This window comes from Pelodiscus sinensis, chromosome 3 (assembly GCF_049634645.1).
Source record: "Pelodiscus sinensis isolate JC-2024 chromosome 3, ASM4963464v1, whole genome shotgun sequence".
NCBI classification, from domain to species: domain Eukaryota; kingdom Metazoa; phylum Chordata; order Testudines; family Trionychidae; genus Pelodiscus; species Pelodiscus sinensis.
The window spans coordinates 136,859,037-136,877,608 of NC_134713.1; the positions used below are offsets into that span (position 1 = coordinate 136,859,037).

Consider the following 18,572-nt stretch of genomic DNA (forward strand, 5'->3'; position numbering starts at 1 on the left):
GGGCCTATGGAATGAAGCATATGCTCTGCTTCTTGTCCTGGAGACTCAGGAAGTACAGAGAGAGGCGCAGGGTAAATTCAGCCATTGATAGGATATGTGGCAAACCTTTCATAACTAGATGAGTTCCATAGGTAATTGGTTCATTATTATTTTGAGAATTCCTTATTATTTTGTTCTTCTTTTTCCACAGTGCCTATGCCATCTTCTGCATGCTGTACTGTGCCACCAGAAATGGAGTAAGAGGCTGTACCAGAGTCTTGACAATATTCTTAGTTCTCTCTTCGCACAAGTAAGGAAGTTGACACCAATCAGGAATGGAAACTAGTATCACTTTGCTCCAGATACCACTTGTGGTCAATAGTTCATTTGGGCCTTTGCAGTTCTATGTTCCCCATCACTTCCTTGTTTGTTGTCCTAGGAGGTCTCATTTCTCAGGTATCCTAAAAAAGGATTTAAAAAATCTAACGTTTCTGCAGAGGGCTGTCAAGATTGAAATGTTTAGAAATGTTTTGTCCTGCTATTCCATTGAGTGGGCAATGTGTACTCCAAGGGTGGAGCCACTGCTAATCCCTTCCTACCATCATAGATCTGCCCTCCTTCAGATGCTGTTTTCTTCTCTATCACGTGGGGCACTGCCCTTCTCTCAAAAGAGCTTTGTCCTGCGCTCTACTCTCAGGTCAGGAAACGCATCCTGCTTTCTTCTCAATCTGAAAGGTTTATCACTGGATATCTCATGAGAATAAGAACCTAACTACTCCCTTTGGAGGAATTCCCTCTTCTGATGCATCAATCAGGGTCACATAGACTCTTGTTCTTCTGTCAGAGGAAAAATTAACAAACGTATCGGTGATTCTCTTGGGACACTCCCGTGGGGCTGAATGAAGACCATGTGCTCATTCTCTGAGAGGAGCTGGTTTGTGAATCCTTCCTGGGATGGTCAAGTTGAAGTTCCATGTTTTCCAGCTTCTGTGCATGTTTCAAATCCTCCTTTGCTATGGTACCATGCATCTGTGACAGGCATTTCTTCTGTTTTTAGGTTTGCACTAAGACTGATGAATCAGATATGCTAAGTAAATGTAACCAAACCTCTGCATTGCGAGCCTTCCAAGTGCTGGGTAAGACTAGAAATAAACATTGAAATGAAATGAAATGACAGAAACAGGGTCTCGCATTCCTGAGTTTTCAGAGAAACCTCACTTGGAAATCGAGTGTTGGGTTTGTTTCCCTTTATGTAATTTGTTATTAGTCAGACTTCTCTTCTGCTAGGCCCAGTTTATCAGGAGGAGATTATGGCTTTCCTCAGAAAACAGATGGAAGGCTCAGAAGAGGTGAAGTGCACTGCAGCGCTCACAGTCTTGAGAGAAGTTGCCGAGGAGTGTAAGTAGCAAAGGAAGACATGAGACCAGAACCGTGATAGGGGAGCTTGTTTACTACTTACTTATATTCTCTCGCACTAGCAAGTGCCATAGCTCCTCCATTTCCTGAAGACCAGATGAATGTGTAAAAATGATATGAATTAGCAGACTGTCAATCCCATGGACCCAATCCTTTCTCAGCTGACTTGAGTGGAACTGTGTCCCAGTTAAGGGTCCTGCCCCAGATTTTTGGAGCCAGCGTCTTGTGTGCAGGGCAGATTGAAACTTGGTGTTAGAATTTCAAGCATACATTCCCAGTTTTAATATGTGCACAACCTGACTGATGTATTAGTGCCAGATCCTCAGCTGGTATAAACCAGCATAGCTCTATTCAGTCTTAGGGTGCATCCACACTACACTGTTATTCCGGAAAAACAATACTAGCATCCACACAGCAATTGTGTTATTTTGAAAGAAAATCAAAATAATGGAGGGTCTTTCCCCATGTTGGTAAACCTCATTCCATGAGGAATAACGCCTCTTCCAAAAAAGGTATTTCGGAAGAGGGTGTGTGTGCACGCTCCACTGCTGCTATGCCGAAATAGCTCCTCACCAGGGCTATTCTAAGTTACTGCTCCCCAGTGCCTCCACAGACAACGCATCCACATTAGGGGAACCTGCCTCAGACTAATTTTGAGGCTTCCCTGTAGTGTGGATGCTCTATTTCGAAATAAACTATTCCGGAAGATATCTTCTGGAATAGCTTTTTCCTAAATAAGCCTGCAGTGTAAACGTATCCTTAGTCTGGCAGTAGGAGCAGCATCAGGCAAAATAGTCTTCACTGTGACAGGGCTGTCTCGCATGCTTAGGGTGAGACTTGCAACCTATGGAAAGAGTTCCAAAATACCATTGGAGTGAGGTATTGCTATCCATGCCATGGTGACACATCATGCAGAGGTGATGTAATATTACAGTATGGCAGTGGTTTTGCTTCCATAGCTTGTTTTGGAGGGTAGAGTCTAAAACTTAGTGAGTCAGATATTGATCTAATCCACCAAAAAAGGCAAGAATGCTGGTAAAAGAAGTTAGAAAGAGTGATGCGCTTCTCGTGGTGGTCTCCAACCTGCCAAACCACCTCTCTGTATTCCTTTCAGCTCCTCATATGGACAAAGTGAAAGAGATTATGGTGCAGTCTGTGGCTCTCATCATACAGGAAAACATCTATAAGGTAAGAAAGCTTTCAGATGTCTTGGGTCAGGCTTGTCTTAAACTTCTATGGTGGGAGATCAATGTATAGCATCACCAATGTAACTAATGGTAAGGATTTTGCCTGTTAGGCTGAGGCATATAGTTGGCACTGTGGCTCTGACAACAGAGTCGAGGTAGCTGTCTTCTCTGATTTCTCATTTATGATTAGCAAGACCAGAGCCCCTGCTTAAGAAATACAAAGTAAACAATCTTTTGTGGGGGGATGAGCATTTTAGAAAATACATTTGTGGTGCATGCTGGGATTTTTAGATATCTTTGACTATCTTTGTTGGTGTGTCTCCTGCAGATAAAAAGGCCTCTCTTGCAGTTGATTAGAAGTTGTGCATGCTGTGGATATCTCACTCTGCCAGGAGGCAGTGTATTGGTGGATTTTCTCATTCGGCAGTGTGAGCTTCCTGGCAGCATTGTGGTAAGAAACAGAATATCTTTTCCTCTTATTTTGAATCCTCCTGGCCTCTTAACAATTCTTGTTAGTCTTTCCCTGGACTTTTCAAACTCTGCTATACCTTTTCCTGCCATAAACGTATATATCACTATGTACCATTGATACAAAAATATCACATGTTCTGTATAATTTTCTGTCCCTTATTACTGTCTTCACCAGTATCCACAAATTACATTTATTTAAGTTAACGGGATGGTATCAAGTATGTTTTACCCCAAAACATAGGTTTTGTTTTTTATAATAAGAAAAAATTACAAATCTTTAAGTGAATGGGAATGATTTCACTTTTTAAATTTTTCAGTGAAAAGTGCTTTTGGGTCACAGCAAGTTGAGAGAAGAAAGGGGATATATTTGGATCTTGATGCCACTTTCTTAAGGACCACTGTGTTTGACCCAAATAACTGTCTTTCAGAGACTCCTCTTGATACCTGTAGTAATCCAAGCCTTTACTTTATCTTTCTTCCCCACCATCTCGATGAGATTAGAAGACAAATAGATTAACTTGTTCTGGCTTTTCATCTATTTATAGAAACATGGAAGTGACTGGGATGAAGAGGCAGTCCAGGTGTATAGTATCAACACCTTAAACCTGGTAAGCATGAATACACATGGGCTGAGAACTTACCAGTAGTTTCACTCAAGGGACTTCCTGAATTCCTTATCTGAACGCACCAGCTGGGCCACACCTCTAAGAGATCTTCCTTCAAATGTGTTCCTCATGAGAGCTATTTATATGCAAAAAAGCCTGTCTGTCACAAAGAGGGAAATATGTGGTTGCCTAGGAAGAGTGGAAGGAGTATCTTTGATCCTGCTAAATGCTAAGTTTTTCTTGTGAGATTTTGAATATTTTAACCTCCTTACATTTCCTTGGCATTTAAGGGTTTATATTAGCTTACTGAAGGTATTTAACTTACCAGAGGAATCGAGACCATAATGAGATTGAGGAACCACACAAAACGGTATAGATTTGGATGTGCTGTTGTCAGAGGCAGAGACAGTCAGTTCTATCTGCCATTAAATAAGAGGTCAGAGTTCTGAAGTATTGGTTGAGCAACTGCAATTTGTTTCCAGTGATAAAAAGAAAGTCAAAAGAGAGCTCATGTCGCATGCATAAAGATACCCACACCTGTGCTGTTTGTTGTTTTCAGGTGCCCTGGAAAATGCTACTGCAGTTTGTGTGCCCTCTGGAGTATGCCAATACTTTCATCCCCGTCTGCAAGACCTTGACGTCTTTGTTCATAAAGTCAGGGAAAGGAGGCCTGTCTCCTTACCTGGGGGAGTTACACAGACGACGTTAGTATCAGAAAAGCTACATTTAATTAAATCTTCTTCATAATATAAGATGCAAATGCAACTTTCTGCTGGAGGTTACAGGACTGACACCAGTAAGGTACCTAGCCTACTAGCAAGAGACAATCGAGTTCTTGTGGCACCTTCTCAGACGATCACAGAACTTGCCTAGTTTCCCTGCATACACATGTGTAAAGACACAAGCAACCAATGAAAGTGCTGCATTTCATTCCAGGTTTCATACACTGACTAAAACTCTGGTCAGCATTTAAGTTTTGAATGCTAGGAATCTATAACTTATGAGTTTTAAGAGCAGGGAGATAATACCTAAATAGAAGCAGATGTTAAAAAAAAATTCCCAGGGAGGCGGAAATCGGGATCAGCTATATTAATTCTACCTTAAACTATTTGGAGAGCAACACAAGTCTTTACTTGAGACTCTGAATGGGACTGCCTTCTACATTTCATATTTTTTATTAAAGGGTAGTTGGGATTGAGACATGCTAAATAGCAAAAGGATGAAAAGCAAAGCTCAAAGAGGCATAGATATGCTTTGAAGCTGCCATTATATAAGTGTTCAAAAGGTACTGGAATCTATATAATTGCTTTGTGTTTTGCAAGCATCCTTTCTTGATAAGTTATCCAATTCTGATGTCTCTTATTTACCCAGTTGTCTTTCAATCCAGATACTTGTCTTCTTTTACCTTTTCAAATATCATTAGCTTTAGTGCTATCTGCCTGATGGGAGGAATGCTGACAGGAGACATGGACATCTGGCCAGATGTTTAAATGCTTTGTTTTATTATTGGTCATACTAAGCTGTCCAAAAGTGAAAAACTGAGACAGACTTTATAACAAATTAGAGAACCACTCTGTTGATCAACAAACACTATGTATGGGTAAAAAATGTATAATCTTTAAGTCACAGCTTAATTTGTTGTCCCCTCAGCTCTCCTGTACCAGAAATGTGCTCTGTCAGGCTACATCTACACTGCACAGTTATTTCGGAATAAGCTATTCCGGAATAGTTGTTCTGAAATAGTTTATTTCAAAATAGCACGTCTACACTGTAGAAAAGCCTCACAATTAGACTGAGGCAGGCTTCCCTAATGTAGACATGCTATCTCGATTTAGAGCCCCAGGAGGAATAACTTAGAATGGCCCTGGTGAGGGGCTGTTTCGAAATAGCAGAAATGGAGCATCTACACACGCCTTATTTTGAAATAGCTATTTTGGAATAGGTGTTGTTTTTCATAGAATGAGGTTTACAGAGATCGGAATAATCCGTCCATTATTTTGAATTGAATTTGAAATAACAGAATTGCTGTTTAGACGCTCACATTGTTATTTCGGAAAAACACTGCTGTATATACATACTGTATAGAGAGATTAAAGATCAACTTTTACTTTGAAATCCTCACTCAATGGGGCTTCTTAACCCAGTAAGATTTTGGATCTCAGAATTATGATGTATTTTTCAAAATAACAGAATTGCTGTGCAGACACTCGCATAGTTATTCCGAAATAACTTTGCTGTGTAGACACACCCTCAGTGACCTTCTATTTCTTTTTATGACAGCAACCGAACTCCCAACCCCTCAGGCCCTTCTGATCCGCCTTTTGGTAAGAAATTCTCATCTATTTGGTCCAGGATATTTGCATTTAGTTCAATAATAAATCAAAGAACATTTAAAATATGTCATCTATGAAGCCAATGTTGTCAATGGGGGTATGTTTGGTATGTTTGGTGTTTGGTGGCACAGCGCGGTAGTATGAACGCTCCACGTCGACAAGGGAATCCCTTGTCAACCGCCCCGGGAAACCACATTCCACAAGGCATAACGGGGCGGTCAACAATGGCTTCCCTTGTCATCCACGGAGCGTCCAGACTCCTGTGCTGTGCCGCCAAACAGCTGATCAGCACAGTGTGTCAGCCATTTTGATGTAAATGAAGCGGTGATTATTTAAATCGCCACTTCATTTCCCTATGTCTAGAAACCTCATCTACATGGCTCCATTGATGGAACCATGTAGTATAGACATACTCTGGGCGGGCCCACTGAGCCTTTCTTAAACTGTACTGGTTGTTGGCGGACAGGGACCATTTCCAAGGATTCAGATGCCTGTACATCTCTGCTGGAACACTGGGGGTCTCTAGTGATGACGAGTGTGGCAACAGAAAATTGAAAGCAGGCCTCTGTGCCATCCTTGTGAAATAACTCTAATTTGTGGGGTCCTACACATGCCATTTTCCCCATAAATAAGTCAACTTGTCCTAGACCACCCTGATCCCCATCCCTGTACAAGCAATCTTTTAAGGGTCAAAATGAAGCATTATAGTTTATTCTCCCAACCTTTCCTTTTTGCTGCTAAAGCCTTGAATTGAATGTTGGCTCTTCATTTTCCAGGTGATTTCATTGTTTCCCTACAAAGATGGAGGCTGTGGGGTTGTTGCTCTCCAACTGCTGCATGCCCTCCACCCTCTCAACTCTCTTCATCCTGTGATGCATTCAGATTTGGGACAGCTGTGGAAGGAGATGATTCCTGAGCTTATTCAATATCTAGAAAGTAAGGAAGTGGGAGATGGGTTCCCAGGACAACTGATGAATGTTCAGAATACACTTGCATGGCTCCTTTGAAGTAGTATGTGTCTGTGTCAGGGCAGATTTTACAAACCTATGCAATCCTGCTCCCATTCAAGTCATTTGAAGTTTTGCTTCTGATTTCAGTGGTAGCAGAAGTGGGTTTAGAGTGGTTTATCTGTCCCAGCACACCACATGGGTTGACATTTGCTCTTGAGTCACTACAGTGTAATATAGTCCAAATATGGTTTGACAGGTGTTCTGATGCCTGAGGCAAGTCAAACCTCCTTCCCTTCCCCTCCCGTCTTGAGTCCGTTGGGGATTTTCTTTCCTAGTAACCCTGATTCCCTGAAACAGAACTGGAAAGGAAGGAAAAGCTGTTTGTCAACCATGTCTTTTTCTATATTATTTAGCTGGGATCAATTTGTGAGGCCCTTAGTACTTACTCAGGCTCTCATTGGCTTTCCAACAGGAATTTTCCCTGAGTAACAGTGTGTTGGGGAGTAGCAGAAGGATCAAACTATCCAAATATAGCCCCTGCCATTCTTTTAGACTCTGCTGAGGAGAGGAGGGAATATGGTTTTAATTTGTCCGAAAAGGAATTAAAATTGAGATGTTTCAAATGAGTGAAAGGGAATTATGCACTTAAATTCCAGTGACATTCATACTGGAAAACTAGAACTGGAAGGGACCTTGAGAGATCATCAAGTCCATTCCCTTGCCCTCACAGCAGGACCCAACACAGTCTAGATCATCCCTGATAGATGTCTATCCAACCTGCTCTTAAATATCTCTAGTGATGGAGATTCTACAACCTCCCTAGCTAATTTGTTTCAGTGCTTAACTACCCTAACAGGAAGTTTTTCCTAACGTCCAACCTAAACCTCCCATGCTGCAATTTAAGCCCATTGCTTCTTGTCCTATCATCAGAGGCCAAGGAGAACAATTTTTCTCCTTCCTCCTTATAACACCCATTTAGATACTTGAAAACTGCCATCGTTCAGTGGAAATTGGGCACCTTGCTCCCATAGGCTTCTTTGAAAATCCCACCTTTAAAGCCTTTTCTGTTTTGTCCAAAACTGCCAGTTGTGCAGTATCTCCATCCATTTTGATAATAACATTTTCATAGATAAATAGATATTAAAGGCTAGAAGGGACAATTCAATCATCCAGTCTGACCTCCTATAAAACATAGGTCATAGAATTCCACCCAGTTACCCCTGTATTGATCCCAATAACTTCTGCTGAACTGAAGTATATCTTCCAAAAAAGTATCCTGTCTCAATCTAAAGACATCAACTGATGGAGAATTCACCACTTCTCTTGGTAATTTGTTCCAGTGGTGGAACACTTTTATTGCATAGCATACGTGTATGTTATTAGCCAAGCTGAAAGTACACATCCTTGTCCTGCCTGGTACATCTCGCTCCGTCCTGGTATTCTGAGTTTCCATAATGTCTTGCTGAAGCAATCTGAACAGTGTTCAAAATGCTTTTGCCGACATGCTGCATTTCTGCCCCTTCTAGCACATAATGAAGGAACTCTGGAAGAGGAGAAATGGAAGGACAAGCTGCTTCAGGTAACATTCATCATCTCTAAGGGCCTTTAGTTCTATGACAATGTGCTTACTATGTTCCACCTGCACTCAGCATGTATCTACTAACCAAGGTTACAAATGCAGGGCCATCTGTAGCATAAAAGGATTGGTTGCCCTATCTTTCCTGACCAACTGTCTGCATCTACAGAGCAACAAAACCATATTGGTGCACCCACATACAGCATGTTATACAACAGTGATTGTAATACAGTGAACCCTCGTTTATCGCGGTAGATAGGTTCCAAACCCGACCGCGATAGTTGAAAATCCGCGAAGTAGGGACATGTATATTTAACATGTATACAGCGAGCCCTCGCTACTTCGCGGTTCGACCATCGCGGATTCACGTATATACATAATGTAATGAAAAAAGTCCGCGAAGTCGTGAATCCGCGATGGTCGAACCGCGAAGTAGCGAGGGTTCACTGTAGTACATTCTGTAGTCCCTGGAGCTTCCTGTTTTCCACACTGCCCTAGGGAGAGATTATCTTGCACTGGGCCAATATCCAGTGCAATGTTCTTTACATAGTTATTCTAGAAAGCAGGCGAGGGAGATGAAGTTAGGTCTTCACCCTGTCATAACCATGCCTATGCTATTTCTAAAATATGTGGTACTGGTCATTGTTGGAGACCAAATGCCTGACTAAATAGGCCTTCTCACAATTACTCTGTTCCTAATGTCTTGCCTTAATAAAAGATCCTCAGACAAGCTTTCTCCAAATGTTGGGCTATTCACATATTTTGAAAATAGGTAATGATGAGTGTGAAGAACTGTAAATGCTCTTCCTAACACAGGCTTTCTCCCTACCCTCAACAGCTTTTAGAAAGGTCAATGGAAGCCATTATGGATGATGCATGGTCCTGTGAGCTTGCAAATGAGATTCTTGTGAAAAGTAAAAGCTATTCTCAGAGGCCCCAAGATAAGGTCAGTTCTGGGTTTAGGGTGTAAAGAGTAAGAGTGAAATAACAGATGCAGCCTACCTGTGTTAGGAGAGGTTTCTGGGGACATGGAAGTATGCCAGACTGGCTAGATTACAAGGTGCCCAGGGTCAGTGTGTAAGGAATACATATTAAAACTCTTTCCATAGGGATCTGAAAGTTATGCTGCATTTGAACAACATGTTCTCCCTGATGGCACCAGAATACTTGACAAAGTAGAACCCTCCTGTTCCAATCATTTCTATACATTCCTTTCACTCTACATAACATTTAGTTTAACTGCTCTCTCTTCTATTTCATTTCCTGTTCTTGTATTTGTATCTTCTTCTATGCTGCTCTTTATCCTGGGAAAGAATCTTCCAGTCTTCTGTGTCAAAGTCCTGTACCAACAGAGTACTCATGCACATGTATATTTTTCCTCACAGGTTGACCATGAAATTTGTATGGGACAACCTACAAAAACACAGGATTATTTGTTAGAGAAAGTGAAATTAATATTCTCTCTCAGAAGAATTTTAAGTTCCCATTTGGCTTCCATTGACTTCAATGGGATTACTCAGATGCTTAAAGTTAAGCATGTACCTCAGTGCTTTGCTGGATTGCGGGCTAAGTGATTACCCTCTCCTCATTCCAGTGCTTACTTCAAACACACTTCTGCCATCAGTCTTAGGTGGTGATCCACCTCAAAAATGTATATTGAATATTGTGTGCTACAGTGGGACTACCAAAATAGTTGCTAATAACTCCGTATACAGATTCGACTCTTTGAGGGCAAAATACATTTATCGAGCGTAGTATTTCCATTACTCTGTCTTGTCTCTTACAGTTCTCTAGCTATGGTGTAAAACAATGTAGCTCCAGTGAAAATGAGAGCAACTGGTGCTTATCACTTATGAGACTCATTTAGGTGCCTAAATATGGATTTACGAGCCTAATTTTAGGTACCCACTTCTTAAAATCTCAGCTTTAGTGAGCAGATAAAATATGATGATCTGGTAACTCCATTCTGAATGTTATCTCTGGATCATGGCCAATTGCAGTTTCTGAAAACTGTCTCCTTCCATTGTAAGACACATGAAAAGAAACAAAATCTTCATCTCGCAAAAGATATAATGAGCCTTTCTGGGCATTTTAGAGCTAAGGAGGGTCAGACTGCAACTGGCTTTAGTTAGTGCTCCAACAAACGTCATAAGTCTTTACTCATAGCCATGGGGTGCCCATAATGATGTGAAGTTCTTTCAACTACATGGAAGCACCAAAGAAATTATTTCTTATTGTATTATATACTGCAAACTGGAGCTCTAAAATTTACTAATGGGGAATAATCATCCCCCTGTATCTACTGATACTACTGTATTTTTTTATAGTTTTTCCCATATAAATTTTATGGGGCAGTCTTACGGGCATCAAGAAACAGAGATATGGTGAGAGAGTACCTCAGCATTATACTGCGGACTTCTCAGCAGGAGGAAGCTGAGAGGGAGGTGAGCGAAACAGAGCAGTTAGCAGTGAATCTTGGTGGTGAGAGAAAGGGACAGTAATGAAGATTTCCATAGAGTGGAGAGGGGGACACAGAGAGAAACGGAAAAGTGAGCAAATATTTCTGTGTGAACTAGAAATTATGTAATCTTGGAGTGGAGGATGGGAAATTAAGAGGAATATAAAGGGTGTCAAAGATCTCCAAGCAGACTGGGGAAAGGAGAAGAGTGATGGAGGAGTTAGCATTTGCCTCTCTGTATGAATGGAATAGGAGGGCCAGTGAGGCTCTCCAAAGCTGGCAAAGGGATGTAGAAGGGAAGTCTGGGATGAAGGAAAGGCTCCATTGAAGGGTACAGGTGAGGAACAAGGAAAGGGAAGGTTCAACACTGAAGCATGACTTTGTGTTCTAGGGGATTGCTTCAGCTATCAGTCTTGTAGCTACCCGCCACCTCACGGACACTTTGGTGGTGCTTCAGGAATTTATTAGCATGATGAACCCAGAAGGAAGCTCACCCGATGAGGTACAGCTAAAATGTGTTTGTTTGTGTGGAACCATGACTCAAATGAGGCTTGCAAAGCAACCAGGTGGCTCAGTCTCCCCTCCATCCTTTCTTTTCAGTGACACTTCTGGGGTCATCTGTATTTGTTTAAAGTCATGGAGAAGAGTGCTGCCTTTTCCCAGTAGGAATTACTTTTGTAGGAGAATGGGTCATACTACCTGGTGACACGTGATCTTTCCGGGGAAGACCTGTGACATGGTCACTTCTGGGCACAAGACAAACTGCTGCAGAGCTCCCAGTCCAGTGGAAGGAAACAAAAGGTCTTTTATTTAGCTGCTGTCATCACCTGCAGCAAACCCATTCATCAGCAGCCGCAGATAGATCACTGGTGCTAAATGAAACATTCAATCCCCGTTAGGCCTGCCTTCCCTTGGGGAGGCTCTGGCATGCTGCAAGTCTTCAGTCAGTTCCTCACCTGAGCCAGGCCTCTCTCACAGATGGAGAGCTGCTCTTCTCCCCAGTCAGCCCCTGCCTGAGCACTGCTCTCCTCTTTTAACATCTTGCTCTGGACAGGTGGAGGGAGGTGGGGGAATGTGTTGCCTTATATGCTATTAGACACCAGAGATTCTAAGTAACTTTCCCTTTTATCCCTTGCCTGACACCCACTGCTGGGATAGAGTGTCCAGGACAGGGGTGTATCTCCTTTGTATATCCCATTCCAGACCTCCTTCTAATGCAAATGTACGAAGTAGGAGAGTTAAGGTTGTTGTGGGAAGCTGAATTTCCTGTGTTGGCGTGATTTTAAAATTCAGCCTTCGTGTGGCGTTCATGTCGCTGCTTGATACAAACTATGGGCCCAAGTCTGCAAATTCTTGTTCATGGAGTAACCCTTATTCAGCTCCATGGGCTTGGAAAAGATTATTCCGATGTGTAAAGGACTGCAGGGATGAATGCTATGAAATACGGTAAAGGAGACATGTTAGCACATTGTCTTGGGGGCCACTGGGGTTACAGCCCTCTCCCCCCCACACACACATGGAGAAGATGCTGCTTAGTGTTCCCTTCTTCTGATATTTAAATGCCGGTCTCCTGAAAGAGGGTGGTGCTGAGCCGACAATAGCCACGCTTGGCCACTTTGGCCACCCAGCTCTGTCTGCTGAATACCTAGGCGGAGTAAATGTGGTTATGTCACCACAGTCTGGTCCTGAAGTCTTTTCCCCACAGCTCATCGCTAAATGTCAAGGCAGAGCTCCTTCAGACCATGCTAACACAATGGAGATTTCTCTTGCGATATCACAGCTCTTGTCAATTCCTTACTTGCCGCTCTTATTTAAGAGTGAGCGTCCTTTTAAGAGAGCGATTAGATTTGTTCTCGTTCAGTCACAAGTTACTGGCCTCAGTAGAGTTCACTCACACAGAGGGAAGAATAATCCCCTCCTCCACTGCAAGAATCACTGGGTGAAATCTAGTGGCTGTGCTATGCAGGAGGTGTCAGACCAGATGGTCATAATGATCCCCCTGGCCATAAAGCCCATGACTCTTAGCCTTTCAGAGAACATCACCTTCATATACAGGTGTTTTTCTTTGTCTGGAGACAATTTTGTAGCGCTGAATATTTGGACTGCAGAGCAGTTCTGGTGGTGGGGTGTGTGTGTGAGAGAGTGAGAGTGAGAGATCTGGAAAGATGAGTTTGCATTTATCTCCCCTTCTGCCACAGGATGCACAGCAGAGTATGTGGAGTATGACATCCAGCACCCTTCACCTTTGCTATGACCAGATGGCTAAGGAAACAAAGGACAACATCCTGCCCTGGGTAGACCACATCCTATCCCAAATGTTATACCACCATTGCCGCTATACTGCCTCAGCCACGGTATGATGAATCTGGATCTATTGCTAACAATGCTTTCTCCTCCTTGAGCTTTCGAGTTCATGGGGGGCAGCAGTCTTTGTTTTGGGCTCAGCTTGTCTCAACTAGGAAACTAACAGGAAACTGCTAGGACGTCGTCATATCATAGCTTCTCACGTGAATATTCTGGAAAGAAGTCATGGTAGGGCCTCCATATCCGCATTGCAGCCACAGCATAGGAACATAGGGATTGCCATTCTCAATCAGACTAGTGATCCCATCTGACTGGTTTTCCTGATTCTGAAGTAACACTTGCTGTTCTATACGTTCCCAAGATCTTTCCTTTTTTAAAAGACAATAATAATGATTTTTAAAGCAGAATGAGGATTTCTGATTTGGTGTTTGAAAAACAGATCCAGAGAAAGATACAGTATAGTTACCAGATATCTTCTCTCTATATTCCTTGTGCCTCTCCCATGTCTGTTTTCAGATGTTTCTAAGACTAATAGGTGAGATTGGTGGTAATCTTTTCTAGCAAGGTTAGTGTTATCCAAATACAGTGCTGTGACTTGTCATTTGGTTATCAGAACTGGAATCGGAGGAAAAGGTTTTTTTTTTAACTTTGCCATCTCAGCATGTCCTGGGAGCAGGAGATTTGTCAAATTCTTGGTCACAGGATCTATGGAATGGGGTAGAAAATGTCTCTTTCCATCTTGATCATGAAAAGTAGCAGGGAGTGATCAGTGTTACTAATGGATATTTTTATAGATACGGCAACTGGCCAGTTTCAGACTGTTCCCTTCTTATTTAAATTAAACTGAAAAGTTTACCTTTATAGCTTTTCATTTTTCAAATTCATATTGTCATGGTTAGAGTGATTTGTTATCATCTTAAATGGTAAGTTACAGCCTTAATAAATGTTATGTTAATCATGATACAGGTTGGACCTCCCTGGTCCGGCACTCTCGGGACCTGACCAGTCACGGATAAGGGATTTTGACGGACCCGAGATGGTCATATCTGCTCCCCTGCTACTGGCCCCCGAGCCCTGAACTGGCCACTCCCCACCCCCGCCAGCTCTGCTTCCCTGCCAGTCCCCACCCCCTTCCCTGGTAAGGCAGGCAGACCCGCTGCAGGCATGCCGGGCTCCTGGATGCACTGGGCAGGCCGGCTGTGCTTAAAGGGACCCGACCCCCACCCCGGACAGACAGTTCTCAGGGGTTCCCTGCTTGCAAAGCAGTCCTGGCTTGGAGTGCCCTGAGTGCCCACACTCGGCACGTCGCAGCACTCGGCCATCAGCCCAGCTGCACTTGCCACAGGCTGCCATCCGGAGGGGGGGTCAATCAAGGGGCTTCAGGAGAGCTTCCACCCCGAGAAGCCCACAGAGCCACCCCAGACCTCCCCATCGGGGGCTCGTACCCCATTCTTCCCTCACCTCCTTCCACTTACCCTTCCCTAGCCCCCCTTCCTGATGTACAAAATAAAAGACACGTGTGTTCAAAAATAGAAACTCTCTTTATTGAACAAAACTGGGGGAGACTGGGAAAAGGAGGTGGGAGAGGGGAGGGCAACTAAAATGATCAGGGGTTTGGAACAGGTCCCATATGAAGAGAGGCTAAAGAGACTAGGACTTCTCAGCTTAGAAAAGAGGAGACTGAGGGGGGATAGGATAGAGGTCTATAAAAGCATGAGTGGTGTGGAGAGGGTGCATAAAGAAAAGTTCTTCATTAGTTCCCATAATAGAAGGACTAGAGGACACCAAGTGAAATGAATGGGTAGCAGGCTTCAAACTAATAACAGAAAGTTCTTCTTCACAAAGCAAATAGTCAACCTGTGGAACTCCTTGCTGCAGGAGTCTGTGAAGGCTAGAACTAGAACAGAGTTTAAAGAGAAGTTAGATAAAGTCATGGAGGTTGGATCCATGGAGTGGTATTAGCCAGGGGATAGAAATGGTGTCCCTGGCCTCTGTTTGTGGAAGGCTGGAGATGGATGGCACGAGACAAATGGCTTGGTCATTGTTTCGGTCCATCCCCTCCAGGGTCTCTAGTGCTGGCCGCTGTCGGCAGACAGGCTACTGGGCTAGATGGACCTTTGGTCTGACCCAGTACAGACATTCTAAGCTCAGGGCTCAGGGTTGGGGGTCTCAGTGGACCACCTTGATTTTCATGCCAACCTGCTCCTGGGTGGCCAGGCTGGCAGCTATCCTGCCCTAGACAGCCACTTTCCTGTGCCTAGTGCGGAGGTCGTGGATGAGGTCCACGATCTCCGCACTAGACCAAGCGGGCACCCACATCTTGCAGACCCGGGCAGGCTCCCGGGAGCCGCCAGCCTGCTCCCGGGAAGAGGCGGAGGGCTGGGAGGCAGCGGGTGGCTGGCTCGAGCCATGCCAGGTGCAGGGTCTGCTGGCTGGGTGCTGGCAGGCTTGCTCCTGGCACGGGCACCGTAGCCAGCCCATGCCCCTTTAAGTGATCGGAGGCCGGGAGGGGGGCAGACGAGTTTCCCTGGTGGTGCCCAGAGTGGCCACCAGGGAAAGCTGGGGAGGGCTAGCCTCCCACTAGTTCGAATTAAGTGGCTACACAGCCCTTAATTCGAACTAGCTAATTGGAACTAGGCGTTAGTCCTCGTAAAATGAGGTTCACCTAGTTCGAATTAAGCTCTCCGCTAGTTCGAATTAAGTTTGAACTAGCGGTTTGCATGTCTGTTAGTTCGAATTAACTTTGTAGTGTAGACATACCCCTAGTTACCAGAGGTTCAACCTATAATTAAAACAAATGATACTTGTATGGAGATACTAAATACACATGGCTCCCTCTTTATGTTCCTGTATTTCAGTGGGTCATAAGGGCTTAACACGTAATAGTAACTTTTGCCCTTTAGCTCAAGCAATGAGCACTGATGTTGGATATTAGTTGGATAAAGAGAGGACATTTCTTAGGCTATAGCTATGCTAGCACTTGTGCTGGTAGAACTTTTGTTGGATGTGAGGAAAAACACTCATCCGACCCACATACCTTTCAGTGAGAAAAGTGCTGGTGTGGGCAGCGCTATGTCAGTGACAGAAGTTCTCCCTCTGGCATAGCTACCATCGCTTTTTAATGGAGGTTTTCTTAATGCCGACGGGAGAGCGACACGGGAGACCATACAGTGTTGCAGCTTCAGCGGTATAGCTGTGTCACTGTAAGGCCTCTAGTGTAGATTTAGCCTCAGAATGTGGAACAGGAAAGTGAGTAAGGGACTAATGTGCTTTGATATGAGCTCTCTAAGGCCTTATCTAGACTAGGCTGTAAAAGCATAATGTTATATAGCATTAGCTATCTTGGTCTAATTAATAGAGTGATGGGCAACCTTGGCTAGTGAGTGGGCTGCCTCCTTCAACTCAGTGGGTTGCAAAATTGTCATAATCAATATGGTCTCCAGGGATAGGGTAGTTTTGCTAACTGCATTAACATACCTAGAATTTGCGGGGTGTGCGGATTGAACCATAGCAATACTTTGATTGGATGAAGAGGGAGTGCTCAGCTTTTCCAGTTAATGTTGTGTGCAATCAGCATGGACTTCAGCTCATGGGCCCTTTCTTTATGCAAATGTCCCTTTATTAATACTGGTAGGAAAAAATGTATGTGGATAGAAATGAATGGAATCTGGCAATCCTGTGTGTGGGCCACAGTAAACAAAATGTCTTGTGGGCCACTCGTAGAACCCCAGATGGGCTGCATGTGGCTAATCCTTAGATAGCCACTTTATATCTGCGGGTCACTTTTATGGATGTGAATATAAATTTTATATAGCAACATGGAAGCTATCCGATTTATATCTGCAGGTATCCATGGATGTGGATGCAAATATCCCTGTCTCATTTTTGCAGATACAGATGTGGATGCAGATACAAAATTTTGTATGCAACCACAGACTTCGGGCTGCAGATTGCCCACCACTGAATTAACACCTTTTAAAACTCTCGTAGAGAAAGTCAGCATGCTTTAGAGTGTGATAAACTGGTTGAGTTAAGGCCTGTGAGGGGAGATGGTGTCAACATTTTACTCTATTAGTAGAAGCAAACTAGCTGGAACTACATCACAATGTTATGTTCTAGTCTAGCCAAGACCTAAACTGCTTTATATCTCCTGACATAGAGTTCTGTGCTATTAATCTGTCCCTCTCCCCATTCCTCACTTAGAACCTAAGTCTGAAGCTGAACTTTCTGAGGTCAGTGGCTGCATTCACCAGAACTGTTGGCGACATTGCCCAAAAAGCAAAAGAAGCCCATGAATTCTCACAGAAAACAATGATTGTGGCTTTCATGGTGGTGAGTAAAATACACAGCTCTCCGTTACAGCTGTCTAATTCTTGGAGTATCTCCACGGGCTTCACATTTTACACCCTAGAAATGAATGCAGAATCTGGCCCAGGGCCTCGGTTCATTGGATCAAAGTTAATGAGCAATTATAGAGAATTCTGAGAAATACTGACAGTAAAACACTGGGAGTGATGGAGTTTGTGTGCAGACTTTGAGGACATGCAGCCACATACACAGGTGCGGCACTTTGAATCAGTTGCTGGAACCTGGTTGCAAGGCTAGTCCACGTAGATCTGGGATCTTTCAAGGTGTGGGCAATAAAATGGTGGTGGTTCAGTAGGGTTAGCCTCTGGTGGGCCGCTGTTGCTATATTTACCTGTTCCTCCACAAGTGCGGGCAATCACAACTCCCATTAGCTGGGAACAGTGTTCTATGGCCAACAGGAGTTTTGATCCCCCATACCTGCAGAGGCACAGGTAAATACAGCAATGTGTGGGCCCACCAGAGACTAACCCCGGCAGACTGGATCTGGCCTATGGGCTGCTATTTGCCGACCCCTGGGCTAGAGGACTCCTAAAGATCTTGATTGTGGGTTCTTGGTACAGACATAGAACTTGCAGTAAGCTGACAGGCCTGGTCATTAGAAGCTCATCAAAACCAAATTCCAGCTCATGAATTAGCCAAAATGGCCTGCATGTAGTGAAATGAAGCATAATGTTAATACCTGAAGCCAAAGTTGTCTCCCCGGAACATAATACAATTCTTGTGATAGAGGTGGCTATTTCGTAGTCAGAACTAGGAATCTGGTTGGGTAACTTCATTATTCAGATTCTTGTGGATCTGGGTGGCAAATGGGTTGTTGGGGAGCAAGGAGTGGATGGAGGATGTCAGACTTTGACAGATGTTGATAAATGTGGACACCCTGAGCATGGTGGCAGAGAACTCTTCGCCAGGTTCATGATATTCATCT

At 43.7% G+C, this 18,572-nt stretch overlaps 1 protein-coding gene across 10 annotated transcripts in view; it reads left to right on the plus strand.

Annotated features, from left to right (window-relative positions):
• Positions 1-18,572, plus strand: part of LOC102447280 (maestro heat-like repeat-containing protein family member 1) — a 77,125-nt gene that overhangs the window by 22,202 nt on the left and 36,351 nt on the right. For 9 of the 10 annotated variants that reach the window (XM_075924938.1, XM_075924942.1, XM_075924945.1 and 6 more), the window contains 15 exons: positions 191-289; positions 1,037-1,115; positions 1,267-1,377; positions 2,510-2,583; positions 2,911-3,033; positions 3,599-3,661; positions 4,218-4,362; positions 5,939-5,982; positions 6,768-6,927; positions 8,468-8,520; positions 9,356-9,463; positions 10,845-10,961; positions 11,367-11,477; positions 13,174-13,329; positions 17,483-17,611. In XM_075924938.1, coding sequence (XP_075781053.1) covers positions 191-289; positions 1,037-1,115; positions 1,267-1,377; positions 2,510-2,583; positions 2,911-3,033; positions 3,599-3,661; positions 4,218-4,362; positions 5,939-5,982; positions 6,768-6,927; positions 8,468-8,520; positions 9,356-9,463; positions 10,845-10,961; positions 11,367-11,477; positions 13,174-13,329; positions 17,483-17,611 — 1,572 coding nt within the window. The remainder of the gene's footprint in view (positions 1-190; positions 290-1,036; positions 1,116-1,266; positions 1,378-2,509; positions 2,584-2,910; positions 3,034-3,598; positions 3,662-4,217; positions 4,363-5,938; positions 5,983-6,767; positions 6,928-8,467; positions 8,521-9,355; positions 9,464-10,844; positions 10,962-11,366; positions 11,478-13,173; positions 13,330-17,482; positions 17,612-18,572) is intronic. The other variant, XM_075924944.1, reaches the window with a different exon arrangement.